At 54.1% G+C, this 17,108-nt stretch overlaps 1 protein-coding gene and 1 long non-coding RNA gene across 9 annotated transcripts in view; both read right to left on the bottom strand.

Annotated features, from left to right (window-relative positions):
- The window catches only part of NFAM1 (NFAT activating protein with ITAM motif 1), a 51,881-nt gene that overhangs the window by 28,398 nt on the left and 6,375 nt on the right, over window positions 1-17,108 (bottom strand). For 4 of the 8 annotated variants that reach the window (XR_013398966.1, XR_013398965.1, XM_001107378.5 and 1 more), the window contains exons 2-3: window positions 2,473-2,802; window positions 506-618 (exon numbers count right to left, since the gene is read on the bottom strand). Coding sequence is in view for 6 of the 8 variants with exons in the window: in XM_001107378.5 (XP_001107378.1) it covers window positions 506-618; window positions 2,473-2,802 (443 nt within the window). In the remaining 2 variants the exon portion in view is untranslated. Of the gene's footprint in view, window positions 1-505; window positions 619-2,472; window positions 2,803-7,479; window positions 7,658-9,919; window positions 10,057-17,108 lie in introns of all 8 variants that reach the window. The other 4 variants (XM_077949537.1, XM_077949538.1, XM_015150496.3 and 1 more) reach the window with 4 other exon arrangements.
- On the bottom strand, window positions 13,034-15,704 carry LOC144331670 (uncharacterized). Its single transcript, XR_013399013.1, has 2 exons — window positions 15,221-15,704; window positions 13,034-13,697 (listed from the first exon to the last, which is right to left on the bottom strand). It is a non-coding gene; the product is annotated as an uncharacterized LOC144331670 (long non-coding RNA).

The following is a 17,108-nucleotide window of genomic DNA, read 5'->3' as shown; positions in this document are numbered from 1 at the left end:
GGAGGGTGTGCGGGAGGGTGTGCAGGAGGCCGGTGGGGGATAGCTGGAGGGCATGTGGGAGGGCGTGTGGGAGGGCGAGAGGGAGAGCACCTGTGCGAGTGGCTACTGGTAGCCCCTTCATCGCTTCCAGCTTGCTGGGATCAAGAAAACCTAAGCAGGGATTCCCTAATCTGCCGAGCTAGAAATGGTAGGCAGGAGGGCCTGCGGCCTTTCCCAAGTTATCAGAGGGACCTAGGACCTGGGAAAGCCTGCAGAGCCCTGGTTTCTTGCAACAAGATCAAAAGGCGCCCTGCGGCAGCACAGGGAACGGCACAGGAGGGGTGCCCCCAGCCCCAGTGCAAGGGGCCAGGAGGGCCACCTGTTACAGATGTGGATGTGCCCTCACCAGGGCCCACCAAACGCCCTGCATAGGGCAGACAGGCAGCCTGCCTGCCCCCGGGAAGCACCCCCAGTCCGTGGTGTGTCAGGTGGAGGGGCTGCATGGCTGTGAGCATTGATCCCGTACCTTCTTCCAGAGTAGCAGGGCCGTGCCCACAACACTCAGGACACTCAGGAGGCCGGTGAAGCCAAAGAGCAGGAGCTTCCGGGGGCTCTGCGGGGGCTCTTGGTACCCTACGTCTAGGAGAAAGGGCAAGGGAGCAGAGGGGTCAGTGACCCAGGAGAAAGCAGGGCACACACACATGATGTTCTCCCTCACTCAGGACCCTGTTTTCAACGCTCCCCCGCCGACACACTCCACACCCCACTAGGCCCCCTGGGAGCCAGGCCTCAGGACTTCATTGTCACCCTCACTCCTTTTCATGTTCACTGCCTTGATTCTCTGTAAGGACAGGAACCACCACATTTGCTCTTCTGGTGCCCCTGCCCCAGTGACCTGGTTCCCCTGCAGGCTGCTTTTAGGGTCCTGAGCGAGATTTCTCTCTTCTCAGGGCCTCTTGTTTTCCCTGTGGGAGGTGGTGATAATATGGGTGGATGTGGCTAGGGCTGAAGGAGGCGGGTTTATACTGGGACTGACAGGGGGCCGCACCCAGGCTAGGTGAGGCCCAGACCTCCCCCACCACCAAGCCGTCCCCCGGTCCCTCCTGCTGGCATTCATTTCTCCTTCCCCTCACCCCATCCATCCATCCATCTGGCTGGCAAAAACACACGGAGTGCCAACCACGTGCCAGGCACATGAGCATGATTTCGCCAACACTGCCTATCGTCAGCCACCAGCCCATATGGGCACCATCTCCTTCAACCTCATCCAAGTCCTTGGAAGGCAGAGGATCATCATGAAGACCAGGCCCAAGATCACACTGGGCAAGCAGCAGGACAGAGGTTCAAACCCAGGTCTATAGAATTCCGAAGCCCCCAGCTCCTTCTAGGGGATCGCAGAGGTAGGTCAGAGAATCAGGGCTTTGGTGACGGGCTCACTCAAAACTTTTGGGATCATCACTCCTTTGAGAATGTGATGAAAACTGGCTGGGTGTGGTGGCTCACGCCTGTAATTCCAACACTTTTGGAGGCCAAGGCGGGCGGATCACTTGAGGTTAGGAGTTCGAGACCAGCCTGGCCAACATGGCGAAACCCTGTCTCTACTAAAAACACAAAAATTAGCTGGGTATGGTGGTGCACACCTGTAATCCCAGGTACTTGGGAGGCCGAGGCATGAGAATCGCTCGAACCCAGGAGGCAGAGATTGCAGTGAGCCAAGATTGCACCACTGCACTCCAGCCTGGGCAACTCCGTCTCAAAAAAAAAAAAAAAAAACAGAATGTGATGAAAACTAAAAATCTGTCCCTGGAAAGGTGTATTATACATTAGCCAAGTGCTCACATACACGAGGCCCCCACAAATACATACATGCACATACTGAGTTCTGCAGAAGTTCCCCCACCATGATGCCCATGGCACACTGAGACCAAGGGTCCAAGTGATCTCTTTCAGGTCACCTGCCGGCGGCGTTTAGGGGCAGATGTGCATGCCAGACCCTGCCCTTTCCACACCCAGGTGGAGCCCTGGCACAGCCACAGGCCAGAGCTCCCTGAAGTGGCTCTGCCTGCTTTGCCAATGCTGGCAGACAAGGCAAACTATTCTCTATTTCCTTTTTTTTTTTTTTTTTGAGACAGAGTTTTGCTCTTGTCACCCAGGCTGGAGTGAAATGGTGCAATCTAGGCTCACTGCAACTTCCCATGCCAGGTTCAAGCGATTCTCATGCCTCAGCCTCCTGAGTAGCTGGGATTACAGGCGCCCGCCACCACACCCAGTTAATTTTTGTGTTTTTAGTAGAGACGGGGTTTCACCATGTTGGCCAGGCTGGTCTCAAACTCCTGACTTCAGGTGGTCCACCTGCCTCGGCCTCCCAAAGTGCTGGGATTACAGGTGTGAGCCACCGCACCTGGCCCCATTCTCTATTTCCGATCTAGAGTCCCAAACTGCCAGTTGAAACCTCCAGGTCTTTTGCCCCAGAAGAGCCACAGGAAGCCTCACCTCTGACCAGGATGAAGGTGCCACTGCCGCTCACCGTGGCGTGTGGCCAGCGGACAGAGCAGTAGTAGGTGCCAGTGGCCGACGCGCCCGGCAGCACAAGGATGACCTGGCAGTCCAGGGTGCGGGTCTGGTTCTCTGTGCCCAGTACAGGGTGGCAAATGGTCGGCTTCTCAGGGCTCCTCTGTCCCTGGAGATCTTCATGAAAGTAGCTGACTGTGAAAATCTTGAATTGGGGGGTGTATGGGTAGGTGATCCTGCAGCTGAAGGAGACAGCTGTGTTGGCCAGGGAGGCCATGATGGGCAGGCCGGTGTGGGTTACTGACTGTCCTCCTGGAGGGGAAGCAAAGGGAGAGAGCGACAGGTCACTTGAGGCTGCCCCAGTCCCACCCACTTGCCTATTAAGTGGGTGGCTCACGCCTGTAATTCCAACACTTTGGGAGGCCAAGGCAGGAGGATTCCCTGAGGTCAGGAGTTCCAGACTAGCCTGGCCAACATGGTGAACCCCATCTCTACTAAAAATACAAAAATTAGCCGGGCTAATTTTTTTACGCCCATAATCCCAAAACTTTGGGAGGCTGGGGTGGGCTGATCACCTGAGGTCAGGAGTTCGAGATCAGCCTGGCCAACATGGCAAAACCCGTCTCTATTAAAAACACAAAGATGGCCGGGTGCGGTGGCTCAAGCCTGTAATCCCAGCACTCTGGGAGGCCGAGGCGGGCAGATCACGAGGTCAGGAGATCGAGACCATCCTGGCTAACACGGTGAAACCCCGTCTCTACTAAAAAAATACAAAAAACTAGCCCGGCGAGGTGGCGGGCGCCTGTAGTTCCAGCTATTCAGGAGGCTGAGGCAGGAGAATGGCGTAAACCCAGGAGACGGAGCTTGCAGTGAGCTGAGATCTGGCCACTGCACTCCAGCCTGGGCGACAGAGCGAGACTCCGTCTCAAAAAAAAATAAAAATAAAAATAAAATAAAAATAAAAAAAATAAATAAAAACACAAAGATTAGCCGGGCGTGGTAGTATATGCCTGTAATCCCAGCTACTCGGAAGACTGAGGCAGGATAATTGCTTGAACCTGGGAGGCCGAGGTTACAGTGAGCAGAGATCGTGCCACTGCACTCCAGCCTGGGCAACAAGAGCAAGAGTCTGTCTAAAAAAAAAAAAAAAAAAAAAAAAAGACAAGTCTCGTGCCTCCTGTGCACTTACCTCTGCAGGTACAGCCCCTGCCTCTCCTGCACTTGCTGCGTGCCGGAGTTGTGCCAAGCATATTACACACACCACTCTACCTCTCCTAATACAGCCCAAGGCAAAGTGAGAGCCCCTGTTTTATAAAGAGGAAGAGTCTGAGGGTCAGGGAGTTGAAGCACTTAGCTCTGGATCCCTCAGCAGGTACAGAGTAGAGCTTACAATCCCATCCAGGGCTGGGGGACACCAGAGCCTGCACTCCCAACCCCTCTTCTTCCCAAATGTCAAGAGGCCACCTGGGATCAAAGCACAGGCCTGAGAAGAGAGAAAGCTGGTGATGGATGAGAAATAAAGAAGGAGGCAGGAAAACAAAATAAAGAAACCCAAGCGTTTCCTGGTGGTAGACAGAGAGGGAGGCAGGTCTGCCCACAGTTCTCCCTGTGCCAAAGTAAGGAGGCAAGCAGGCGGTGGGAGACACAAACCTCTCCTGGACTCTGGGTTCGGAGAGGATTTGTCAGCTTTTTATACAGTATAACAGGCAACATCCTGAGAGCGGTTTTTCCAACAACACAGAGGTGCTCCACGTGGGGCCATTTCGGCTGTGATCATGATGTCAATGACTATGACAAAGCCAATTTTGCAGGAGCCACCCCTCCCCCCACTCATCAGAGGCACCTCAGAAAACAGTTTGAAAATGCCCAAAGCAGCAGCCCTGCCTGGGGGGCGTCTAACCCCTGCTGCAGGCGTCTGAGATGCTGTTTGGATCCTGGGCTGGGGGCAGCAGCCATCCCCTGCCCCAGACTTCAGCTGCGTAGGCCCCTGGGTTTTAGCGCTCCTGGGTTCTCCAGGCCCCTCCTTCTCCAGCAGCTGAGCAGCAGACAGTTCTAAATTGAGGTCGGCAGCCAGCAGCCAAGAACATGCAGGCCGGGTTGTTAATCGGGAGAAGATCGTGTGTTTGAGAGGCTCAGAGGAGCCGCAAGATTTATTTTGTTGGGGAAAGTGAGGCGTGGACTCCGCCTGTGGTGTGGAGCTGGAGTGAGGCCAGGCTGATCTCTTCCCAGGTCTGTTCAGTTCAGCTGCGAGCCACAGCTCTGGGAAGGGGGTCCCAAAGGGAGGCCAGCCTTCTGGAAGATGCGGGAACAGAGATGGAGTTGGCCCTGAGCTTCAGTTAATCCCTCAAAACTCCGACTGCGCTGATATTTTGAGCTTCCTGTTGAGCCACTAAAGAGACACCCCCAGGCTGGGCGGGGTGGCTCATGCCTGTAATCCCAGCACTTTGAGAGTCCGAGGTGGGTGGATTGCTTGAGGCCAGGAGTTCGAGACCAGCCTGGCTAACATGGCGAAACCCCGTCTCACCTAAAAATACAAAAAAAAAAAAAAAAAAAAAAAAAAAAAAAAAAAAAAAAATCGAGAGCTGCGGTGGCTCAGGCCTGTTGTCCTGTTGCATAAGGAGACAAGGCCAGGCACTCGAGACCAGCCTGGACAACACAGAAAGCCCTCATTTGTATAACAACAACAACAACAACAACAACAAAAATTTGGCCAGGCCTGGTGGCTCATGCCCGTAATCCCAGCACTTTGGGAAGCCAAGGTGGGCAGATCTCTTGAGGTCAGGAGTTTGAGACCAGCTTGGCCAATGTGGCGAAACCCCGTCTCTACTAAAAATACAAAAACTAGCCAGGTGTAGTGGTGGGCACCTGTAATCCCAGTTACTTGGGAGGCTGAGGCAGGAAAATCGCTTGAACCTGGCAGGTGGAGGTTGCAGTGAGCCAAGATTGTGCCACTGCACTCCAGCCTGAGTGACAGAGCAAGACTCCATCTCAAAAATAAAAAATTAAAAAAATTAAAAAAAGAGACACTCCCTCCCTCAAAGAACTAAAGTCACTGACAGTTCCAGGAAATCGACTCACATGTCTGGCAGTCACAGTGGGTTCGACTTGTAATTGATGTAACAGGCTCACTTGTGAAATGTCATTCCAGGGAGCTGGTACCCAGGCCCCCTCCAGGGCTTCCCTCTGGTGGATGGAGCGGGAGGGATTTTACCCTGGGCTTTGTAACTCTGGACTCTACTGCAGGATTGCTGCTGTTTAATGATAACATTACATTAGTTTCGTCAAAAAACTAAGAGCCTTGCTTCAGGGCAGGGAATTATCCGAGATGTGGCAGGGGGTAGACGTATAGAGGTGGGGGCCATTACATTGTCCCCCAGGGTCCCAGGTGGGCTGGGGATGGTGGCACATGCCTGTAATCCCAGTTACTCAGGAACCAAAGCAGAAGGACCTCTTGAGGCCAGGAGACCAAGGCCAGCCTGGGCATCAATATTTTTTTGATTAAAAAAAAAATTTTTTAGAGACAAGAGGGGTAGGGTGAACCACAAATGACATCACCACTGACCCTGCCCAGCAGTCCCGCACAGCACTCACAGGCCACTGCCCGCTCTGACATCACCACTGACCCTGCCCAGCAGTCCCGCACAGCACTCACAGGCCACTGCCCGCTCTGACATCACCACTGACCCTGCCCAGCAGTCCCGCACAGCACTCACAGGCCACTGCCCGCTCTGACATCACCACTGACCCTGCCCAGCAGTCCCGCACAGCACTCACAGGCCACTGCCCGCTCTGACATCACCACTGACCCTGCCCAGCAGTCCCGCACAGCACTCACAGGCCACTGCCCGCTCTGACATCACCACTGACCCTGCCCAGCAGTCCCGCACAGCACTCACGGGCCACTGCCCGCTCTGTGCACCTACCCTGTGGCCCCCCTCGACCTGTGACCTCCATCTGCTCACCCGGGGCCTCCTGCTCCTCCTCACAGTGCATCTAAGAGGCCACTCCAGGGGGAGGACACATACACTGTCAGCACCACGAAACCCTCCTGTTTGTCCTGGGCAGGAAGACTTCAGACCAACTCTCTTTAAAAATTCTCCCTGTCTGAGGTATCCTAGAAAATGATGAACTCTGCTACTGCAATTAAGCCGATCTCTACAATTCCAGGGAAATCTATAAAAACAGACATCCATTGTTCTATGTTCTTCTGGGATTCGTTTCTTTAAGGTCACTGGGTTAGGCTCATGACAATGCATGGCTCTGACTCAGGTCTGCCACAGCGAGGAGAGGCTTTGAAGCAAGAACCTCAGACCTCTGATGAAACTGCTGTCTCCAAAAGTAAAGAGAGGAAGCCATCTCTGACGAGCTCAGCCAATAACAACAGCCAGTCTGGAGACATCAGGTCAAAAAACCCGGGGGAGGAGAGGAGGTCTGCAGTGGCAGCCAAGGCCTCCGGTTCTGACCTGCGGATACAGCTCACCACCTCCCCTGTACCTTCCTTTCAATGGGGCATCAGCACCCGAGAGCCGGATCCCTGCAACTGCCCAGCTCCCACCCCATCTCCTGGACCTGTGCCTCCCAAAGGCCCCTTCACGGGTGCAGGCGGTAGAGATCCAGGCCCTAGCTGGCTGCCGACTAGAAGCGGTCCCCTGTGAAGGCACAGTGCTGATAGGTTTCACGGTCAGTTCCAAGTCCACAAATTCTTTTCAGCTGTCATCTTTTTGTGCCTCCCACAAACATTGAAGGGGTACTGGTTAGGTCACAGGCCCTGCCCCAGACCAGGAGGGACTCCTGTCCTGGCAACATCCCCAGTCCAACAGGGAAGGAGCTGAAGGAGCCTGGGGCAGAAGGGCTGGTATGGGGAGCATTGAGTTTGCCTGGGATGGGGGTGGGGTGAGGGGTTGGTGGCCTGGGAGTCTAGAGGGCGTTCATGACCCGGAAGCAGGAGCCCACAGACAGAAGGAAAAGATAAAGTACAGAAATCGTAACCTGGCTTGGTGTGACACAGGTCCTATGTCAATTAAACACCACGACAATCCTATGAGGCAACTACTGCAACCGCGTTCTGTAGCAGGTCTAGCTGGGAGTGGTGGCGCACACCTGTAGTTCCAGCTACTCAGGAAGTTGAAGCAGGAGGATCGCTTGAGCCCAGGAGTTTGAGACCAGCCTGAGAACATAGTGAAACCCCATCTCAAAACCAAAACCAAAGAACCAGAGGACCTTAGAGGCCCAAAGCCACAGAGCTCATGAGTGGTGGGGCCAGGCTTTGGACCCCAGGTGGTCTGGCTGTGTTGAGGAAGAAGAGCCAGCACCCGGGCTGGGAAGCTGCCATCAGATATGGCAGGGGGTGCTCATGGTGGCACTGGGCACAGTAGTCATCAGACACTAACAGGTTTGGCAGAACCCTGGTGGGCGTCACGAATTTTCACCACCAGATGGCCAACAAGGGGCCACTTGGCTCCAAGATCACATGGAGACCACAGGGGTCAGAGAGGGTGGGTGTAGAGGGGGCTGGGAAGAGCTGCAGGGCATCCGGCCTGCCCTGGGGGTGCCTGCTTCTCACCCTAGGCTGAGAGGGGCTTTAGCAGGACCACCCTGGCTGAGCTGGAGCAGTATCCCCTGAGTGAGGGCACTAGGCCGCTGTCTATCTCATGCCAGGGCATGGTGTGCCTGCATCATGGTTTGTCCCTTTGCTGGCAAAGGCAGTGTATCCCCATGGGATAACATGGGTCGGGGCAGTGAGCTGGCTGAGTGTCCTCCTAGACCGGCTCATGCAGCTGCCTAGAGGGGCCCACGGCCTGGCGAGGAAGACCAGGGTGGATACCAGACTCCTAGGGGCTGAGGAGTGAGAGTCACAGAATTCCACTTAGCACTCCCCTACTTCTGTGGGGGCCTCAAGGGACTCCACGCCAACACTGCAAGCACCCAGAGCCCAGGGCCAGCCTCCCCTGCACCTGACAAGGCAGGTCTTTTCTGCCTCCACCCAGGTTGACTGGTGGGGACAGACGAGGAGGGGGTCTGGGTGGGAAAGAGAAGAGGGACCTCGCCCCTCACCCTCACACAGGCACCAGGTGGCCTGGGGAACCACTTCAGCCTTAGAGTTTGAAGTTTTGTCTGTTACACAGGGTTAGAGATGTGAAGAACTGGGACGCATTTGTGGCTTTCGGTGACCATAGAACTCTGACTTAGAGTGACCAGAGGAGCTGAGTTTTGCCGGGAGAAATCCCCCGACACCAAGGGGTCTAGAGGGCCCAGGAGCCGCTCCCAGCTGCTTTTCTGGTCATTCTCCAGGTCCCATGGGATCTGGGGCAGGCAGAGCTGGAACAGGTCCTGGGGCGCAGGGAGGAAACGTCTGAAGGAGCCCCAGGTGTTTTCTGTGCAGGGAATGGATTTGATCTCTTCCATTTAGAGAATTTAGGAGGATTTGAGATTCACCCGGTAGCTGCAAGGAGCACCCCTGAGGCTCAGGGAGGGCAGAGTCGGGGCAGACGGCAAGGAGGGGCGGGTGAGGACCTGAACTCTGCACCTGGCCTGCCCTGCCAGGAGGGAAGTCTGCAGGGGCACGGAGGGTTTGGGCCAGGGGGAGTTTTAGTTTTCTGAACAGGAGCGTCTTGAGCCTGGTGAATGTGGACAGGATGGTGCAGGGAGAGGGGAGAGGGCACCCATACTGAGGACCATGGGGGAGGAGGGGTCAAGCAGGAGGGCAGCAAGGCTATCGGAGGCAGGGTTGCCACAGGTTGTGTCTGGGAGGGCCCCGCCCCTGGGCTTGGCTGTTTGTTTTGAGTCTTCAGCTCCTCTCCTGTGCCTCCCCACCCCCACACAACTGCAAGCACAGACATCTCATCTGGGCAGCGCCACGGATCCCTGCTCAGTCTGCCCACCCCACTTTATAGGAGACTGTGTTTTCGGGGGTGACACACCCTCCATCCCTCGCTTCTCTGCAGCTCCAGGGAAGTCCCTCCCACACTGTGAGGAAGCCTTGGGCCTGGCCAGAAATAGGGGCGAAGAGCGGGGGCGTTTGGGAAAAGCCCAGGTTCTGGAGGCAACAGGCCTGGATGTGGCTCCTGGCTCTGCCACTTCAAGGCTGTGCAACTTGGGAAGGTGGCTTTACTTCTGTGACCTCCGCGTCTCCCCACAACACAGGGAGAGCAACAATGCCAACCTTAAGGGGTTGTGGTGGGATTAATTGGGACCTGGGATCCAGCTACTTGCCAAGGGCCAGGCTGCCTTTCCCCAGGGGACAAGAATGAGGCAGGGAGTCCTCCTTGGGGATCTACAAAGGCAAATCCCCGCCGGGTGTGGCGGCTCATGCCTATTAACCCCAGCACTTTGGGAGGCCGAGGCAGGCGGATCACATGAGGTCAGAAGTTCAAGACCAGCTTGGCCAACATGGTAAAACCCCATCTCTACTAAAAATACAAAAAATTACCCGAGTGCAGTGGCACAGGCCTTAGTCTCAGATACTTGGGAGAGTGAGGCAGGAGAATTGCTTGAACCTCAGAGGCAGAGGTTGCAGTGAGCCGAGATCGCGCTGCGGCACTCCAACGTGGGTGACAAGAGCTATCTCTGTTTAAAAAAAAGAAAAAAAAGGCAATGCCAGCCCTACCCTTCTGCCTGGTTAAATGACACGCCCTCAGCACAGGGCACATAGGCCCTGATGGTCCAGGCACAGGAGGACCTCCAAGGGCCTGTCTCTGACCCAGACTTGGGCACCATCCCTGTCCTGGGCGCTGACCTGGCCTGGCTGAAGGCCCCTGTGTGCAGGGCTGGGGGCACGAACAACCCTCTGCCTTCAGCCTCCAGCTGCTCTTCTCCCCCCTTGTTGGGAAAGAGTTTGTCAACCACCCGCAGGTGCCTGAGTCCTTCCTTTTCCGGTTCTTCTTATGAATCTGTGGCTGCTCGAACTTGGGGTTTGAGAGCTGGGTGGAGTTGCTATCCTCCTGCACCTGGCGCAGGGACCCCATGCTGAGTGAGTCCCTGGTGGGGTGTGCCCCCATGCGTTTGTGTGCCCGCCTAGCAGCTTTCCTGTGGATCACTGATGTTCAGGATCAGACCTGCCCACCACCAGCACAACGCCCCCATCCTTCCACCTCAACAGCTCCCATCCAGTCACCTCTCCTACCCAACCAGGGCTGTCTCTGTGGCTCTGAGCCCCCAGCGATCCAGAAACTCATTCTGCTCCTACCCTGCCTGAACCAGCAGGGGCTCCCTGCTGGAGGAGACCCAGGAAGGAGTCTGAAATCAATTTACAGGGTCAAGACAAGCAATTAAAAAAAAATAGAACACGAAGCATTTCATGCGTAGTAAGGGCACCGTTTGTGACCTTCTGGTTTCAGTTATATTCATACAATTGGGTTCAGATAGGGTCACGCTAAAACACGCATCTCTTAACTTTGGGCCACTGCTAAAAAAAAAAATGGAAAGTCCCTGGCCTGGTGGATCCAGTTCTTGCCTCCCGGGACCTGCACGGCCCTGTTCAGCTGCTCTCTGGCCCTCACTCGCCCACTCCCGCGTAGACGTCAACCTGCCACACTCTGGCGCCTTCACCCGTGCTGTTCAGGCTGCGTGGAATGTCCTACCCATTCCTCCCTCTCCTGTCTCCAGGACATGCTCACTTCCTCCCTGAGCCACTCCTGTGTGTCTGGCTGCCCCGCCTAGCACAGACTCTCAGGCATCACTGTGAAGCCACGTGATCAGAAGAGCCAATGTCTCCTGGGTTTGGTGTCGCCTTTTGCAGATGACAAAACTGAGGCTCAGAAAAAGGAAGAGGTTTGCCCAAATAGTGGTGGTAGACATGGGATTTTAAACTGGGTCCCTTTGAGTCTGTAACCCCAGTCTTTTTTTTTTTTTGAGGTGGAATTTTGCTCTTGTTGCCCAGGCTGGAGTGCAATGGCACAATCTAGGATTGTGTAGCCAGGATTACAGGCATGCGCCACCTCGCCTGGCTAATTTTGTAATTTTAGTAGAGGTGGGGTTTCACCATGTTGGCCAGGCTAGTCTCGAACTCCTGACCTTGGGTGATCTCTTGAGCTCAGGACTAAGACCAGCCTGGGAAATATAGCAAGACCCCATCTCTACTAAATAAATAAACAAATTAGCCAGGCATGATGGCATGCCTGTAGTCCTAGCTACTCAGGAGGCTGAGGCAGGAGGATCACTTGAGCCTGGGAGTTCGAAGCTGCAATGAGTTATGATCATGCCACTGCACTCCAGCCTGAGTGACAGAGAGAGACCCTGTCTCAAAAAGCAAACAGGCCAGGTGCAGTGGGTCACGCCTATAATCCCAGCACTTTGAAAGGCCAAGGCAGGTGGATCACCAGAGGTCAGGAGTTCAAAACCAGCCTGGCCAACATGGTGAAACACTGTCTCTACTAAAAATACAAAAATTAGCCAGGTGTGGTGGCAGGCGCCTGTGATCCCAGGTACTCAGGAGGCTGAGGCAAGAGAATCGCTTGAACCCGGAAGACAGAGGTTGCAGTGAGCTGAGATCAAGCCACTGCACTCCAGCCTGTGTGACAGAGCGAGACTCCGTCACAAACAAACAAACCCTTTAAAGGAAGCAAGAGAAAACATTCTCAAAGGAAAGAAATATGCTTCTTTAAAGGGAGTCAAAAATTCAGAGGCTGTTTCCTTAAATTTGGGTCATCTAATAGGTAGACAGGGCCAGCAACATGTAGGGGCCTGGGGACAATGGTAGTCAGAAATGGCCCTGCAGCACTGGGGGACTGTTATTGTCACCTCAGCTCAAGCAGAGCCTGTGGCTCCCAAAACAGAAGTGACCCACAAGCCCTCTACAGGCTGGCCCTGTGACAAGGCCAGTGCTGCAAAGGGCCAGATGGCATCCCTGTTCCGCAGCAGGGGTGGACGTTTTGGGAAAGGAATGCACTGTGGAAAACATGGTATGCTCTTATTGAAAATGCTCCCATGGGCCAGGTGCAGTGGCTCACGCCTGTAATCCCAGCACTTTGGGAGGGTGAGGCGGGTGGATCTCCTAAGGTCAGGAGTTCGAGACCAGCCTGGCCAACATGGCGAAACCCCGTCTCTACTAAAAATACAAAAATTAGCCAGGCGTGGTGGTGGGCACCTGTAATCCCAGCTACTTGGAAGGCTGAGGCAGGAGAATCGTGTGAACCTGGGAGGCGGAGGTTGCGATGAGCTGAGATCGTACCATTGCACTCCAGCCTGGGCAACAAGAGTGAAACTGTGTCTCAAAAAAAAAAAAAAAAAAAAAAAGGAAAAAGAAAAAGAAAGAAAAAGAGATGAAAAGAAGAAAATGCTTCCATGGCTTCATCTCACCCCCAGAATCTGCCACCCACAATCTCCCCCATCCCTCACACTCTGCTCCAGCTGCTGAGGCTCCTCTCACCACCAAGTCATGGGCCAGGGCTTTGGTCCCGGCTCCCCGCTGCACGGAACTCAATCCCTTCTATGGCATCAAGCACGCGTTGTCAGCCAAGGGCGTGAGGGCCCAGACAACGCTGATCAAAGGTATCCATCCCGAGTTAGGTCGATTTTAAAGGAAAACACTTTGATTCCCCAGCTACAGAAGAAAGCAGTTCCCACGGTCTTTATTTTAGGCATGGGGTTTGCCCTCCAATTTAATTCTAGCATCTCTCAGAGCTGTGCCTTTTTAAAGGCCCATCTGAAAGGCTGCGATCGGGGCTGTTGGTTTTATCACAGAGCCCCAGCCATGTGCCTGAGCACGAATCCCAGGATGCCACAGATGAGCGGGCGGGCAGGACACAGGCATCAAATGCAAAGGCGTGTGGCCAAGGGGCTGGTGAGGGAGGGGCATTTCGCAGGCCTTGGAAGGCAACCTTTGAACAGAGACTATTTCGGAGCTTTTAGCACCGTTGCCTTTGGAATGGCGCCATCGGACAGACTGTCACATCTTTCAACACCTCCAAATTACAAAGAGGCATCAAGACGTGGCCATTTCCACAGCCCGTCCACGGCTCATTTTCATGCCTCTAGACCCCTGAACCAGGGTGTATGGTGGCCGCTTGGGGACACAAACCAAGTGCAGAACGTCCAAGGTTTGAATCGGGAATAAGCCTCACAAGGGTCAATTAGTGTCTTTATAGCAGTTGCCTCCTTTTTGCCTGTTTTGAAAGTCAAGGCCAGGCGCAGGTGCTCAAGCCTGTAATCCCAGCACTTTGGGAAGCTGAGGCGGGCACATCATCTGAGGTCAGTAGTTCGAGACCAGCCTGGCCAACATGGCGAAACCCCGTCTCTACTAAAAATACAAAAATCAGCCGGGCGTGGTGGTGGGCGCCTGTAGCCCCAGCTACTTGGGAGGCTGGGCAGGAGAATCGCTCGAACTCAGGAGGTGGAGGGTGAGCTGAGACCGTGCCACTGCACTGCAGCCTGGGTGACAGAGCAAGACTCTGTCTCAAAACAAAAACAAACAAAAAAGAAGGTCAAGTCGCTCCAACTTTGGAGCTCATTTGAGCGCGGTCTCGGTCATCAGGGGACTCAGCCTCTCTTTTTACAGCCACCTCTTTACCCTCAAAGGGGCATCAGGATGGTGTGGAAGGTGGCAATAGGGCCAAAAGGGTGAGGTTGGGGTCTGCTTCTTGTCTCTCAATTGGAGTGGGCAATATGAAGTGAGGGGAACAGGCCAGCTGCGGTGGCTCACACCTGTAATCCTAGCACTTTGGAAGGCTGAGGTGGGTGGATCACGAGATCAGGAGTTCGAGACCAGTGTGGCCAAGATGGTGAAACCCCGTCTCTACTAAAAATACAAAAATTAGCTAGGCGTATTGGTGGGTGCCTGTAATCCTAGCTACTTGGGAGACTGAGGCATGAGAATCACTTGAACCACGAGGCAGAGATTGCAGTGAGCCAAGATCGCGCCACTGCACTCCAGGCTAGACGATAGAACAAGACTCCCTCAAAAAAAAAAAAAAAAAGGAAATGAAGTGAGGGGAACAGATCCCCCAGAGTGCCTCCTTCAGCAGGGACTGTGTGTTCACCCAAAGTCTCAACAAGGAGGGCCAGGGCCTGCCACCAGGAAGGAGCTGACAGATGGAGACAGAAAGAGGTGGGAGAAAGGAAAGACCCTGGGCTGCGGGAGTCCAGAGAGGGAGCCCCAGCTCAGCCTGGGAGGGGCAAAGCATTCCTGGGAAGGCAACTCTTGGAGTGTGCGTCATTATTTGTTTTTTAAATCAGAATTCTTTAGGTACCCCTGCCACCTCCCAGTAACAAAGTGAAACCATGTTCACTGTAGAAATTCTAGAAATGCCCAGCACTTTGGGAGGCCAAGGTGGGAGGATTACTTGAGCTCAGGAATTCAAGGCCAGCCGGGGTGACATAGCAAGACCCCGTTTCTGAAATAAATAAATAAAATTAGCTGGGCAAGGTGGCAGCGCCTGCAGTTCCAGTTACTCTGGAAGTTGAGGTGGGAGGATCACTTGAGCCTAGGAGTTTGGGGCTGCAGTGAGCCATGACTGCACACCACCTTGGTCCAGCCTGGGTGACAGTGTGAAATCCATCCCTCTTTTCTTTCTTTTTTTTTTTTTTTTGAGATGGAGTCTCGCCTTTTTGCCCAGGCTGGAATGCAGTGGCATGATCTCAGCTCACTGCAATCTCTGACTCCCAGGTTCAAGTGATTCTCCTGCCTCAGCCTCCTGAGTTGCTGGGATTATAGGCGTGTGCCACCACACCCAGCTAGTTTTTGTATTTTTAGTAGAGGCAGGGTTTCACCATGTTGGCCAGGCTGGTCTCAAACTCCTGACCTCAGGACTTCACCATGTTGGCCAGGCTGGTCTCAAACCCCTGATCTCTGAGGCAGTGATCTATCTGCCTTGGCCTCTCAAAGTGCTGGGATTAGAGGTATGAGCCACCGAACTGGCTAGAACCCCATCTCTTAAAAACAAACAAACGCCGGGCGCGGTGGCTCAAGCCTGTAATCCCAGCACTTTGGGAGGCCGAGACGGGCGGATCACAAGGTCAGGAGATCGAGACCATCCTGGCTAACACGGTGAAACTCCATCTCTACTAAAAATACAAAAAATTAGCCAGGCGTGGTTGTAGTAGGCGTGTGCCTGTAGTCCCAACTGCTCGGGAGGCTGAGGCAGGAGAATGGTGTGAACCCGGGAGGCAGAGCTTGCAGTGAGCTGAGATCCGGCCACTGCACTCCAGCCTAAGAGACAGAGCGAGACTCCGTCTCAAAAAACAAACAAACAAAAACAAAAACAAAAAAAATACAAACAACAAAAAAAGAAATTCTAGAAATGACAGCAAAATCTCAAGAAGAAAGCTGAACTTGTTCAGCTGAACGGTTCTGCCACCTGACCTCACAGCTGTGAAAATCTTGCCATCTTTCTTCCCATCCCTTTACAAAGCTGAACTTGGAAAGCAGAGAAGAGCAGGAGGCAGACATTGGGGGAGGGGTGTGGAGAGAGGTTTTAAGTGCAAGAAAGTTCTCCGGTGAAGCTTCTCAAATTCTTGAAATGGGCACTGTGCCTTGGTGGAGTTGGAAGGAAGGATTTGTGTCTGGGAGGAGGGTACAAGGTGATGCCTCAGAGGTAGGGAGCAGCTTGAACACTGCCCTGGAAAGCTAGTGGAGCCTCTGAGGGCTTTTAAATTGGGAAGTGCCATGATCATGTTTCTTTCTTTCTTTCTTATTTATTTATTTTCTGAGATGGAGTCTTGCTCTGTCGCCCCGGCTGGAGTACAGTGGTGCAATCCCGGCTCACAGCAAACTCCACCTCCGAGGTTCAAACAATTCTCCTGCCTCAGCCTCCCCGGTAGCTGGGATTACAGGTGCATGCCATCATGCCTGGCTAATTTTTTGTATTCTTGGTAAAGAAGGGGTTTCACCATTTTGGCCAGGCTGGTCTCGAACTCCTGACCTCAGGTGATCCACCCACCTCGGCCTCCCAAAGTGCTGGGATTATAGGTGTGAGCCACCGTGCCCGCCCATATTTGTATTTTACAACAAGGACAAGAGAAATACTAGAATTCCAGTCTCCCTCAGTCTTTGAAACCCTGCCTCGTATTAGTGATTCCTTCTGTGGGATCTGTTGCACTCTCGCCCTCCGCCTCCTTTTAAAATATGTATGCTTCTGGCTGTCAGCACACTGACTCCTTCCCCCGGTCAACTTGGCTAGCTCACTTTTATCCTGATTTCTCTTAAATCTCTACCTCCCATAAGATCCCTCACCCTCCGGGCACACAACCTCTCCAGGCCTCCGTCCTCCCCTCCCTCCCCTTCCACTTCCTCCACCTGCCAGCTCCCTCCTTCCCTCCCTGTCTGCCTCCTCCTGCCCGCTATGGGATGCTTTCAGCTGGCTGGCTCTGCTGCCACCAAGGAGGTTAGCAAAGATGCTGGAGGGTCCTGAGGCTTCTGGCCTTGACCATGACCCTGCAGACCCTCTCTCTTTGACCTTCCCTCCTCTTCCCCTCCACCCTCAGGCTTCCTGAGCCTGCATCCTCTCTCTGCACTGTCCCTGGCTTTTCTCACACAGCCTGCCTCTTAAAGTTGGATGCTTGTTCCTTGGCTCTGCCCACAGCCTCACGTGCCTCAGGCGAGCTCAGTCATGCCCTACATGTCTCTGAGTGCCTGTGTGCCCGGGACCACAGGTGAATACCTTGGGGGAGAGGGAAGGGGACTG

This window comes from Macaca mulatta, chromosome 10 (genome assembly GCF_049350105.2).
Source record: "Macaca mulatta isolate MMU2019108-1 chromosome 10, T2T-MMU8v2.0, whole genome shotgun sequence".
NCBI lineage: Eukaryota > Metazoa > Chordata > Mammalia > Primates > Cercopithecidae > Macaca > Macaca mulatta.
This window is presented reverse-complemented; position numbering and strand designations above follow the sequence as displayed.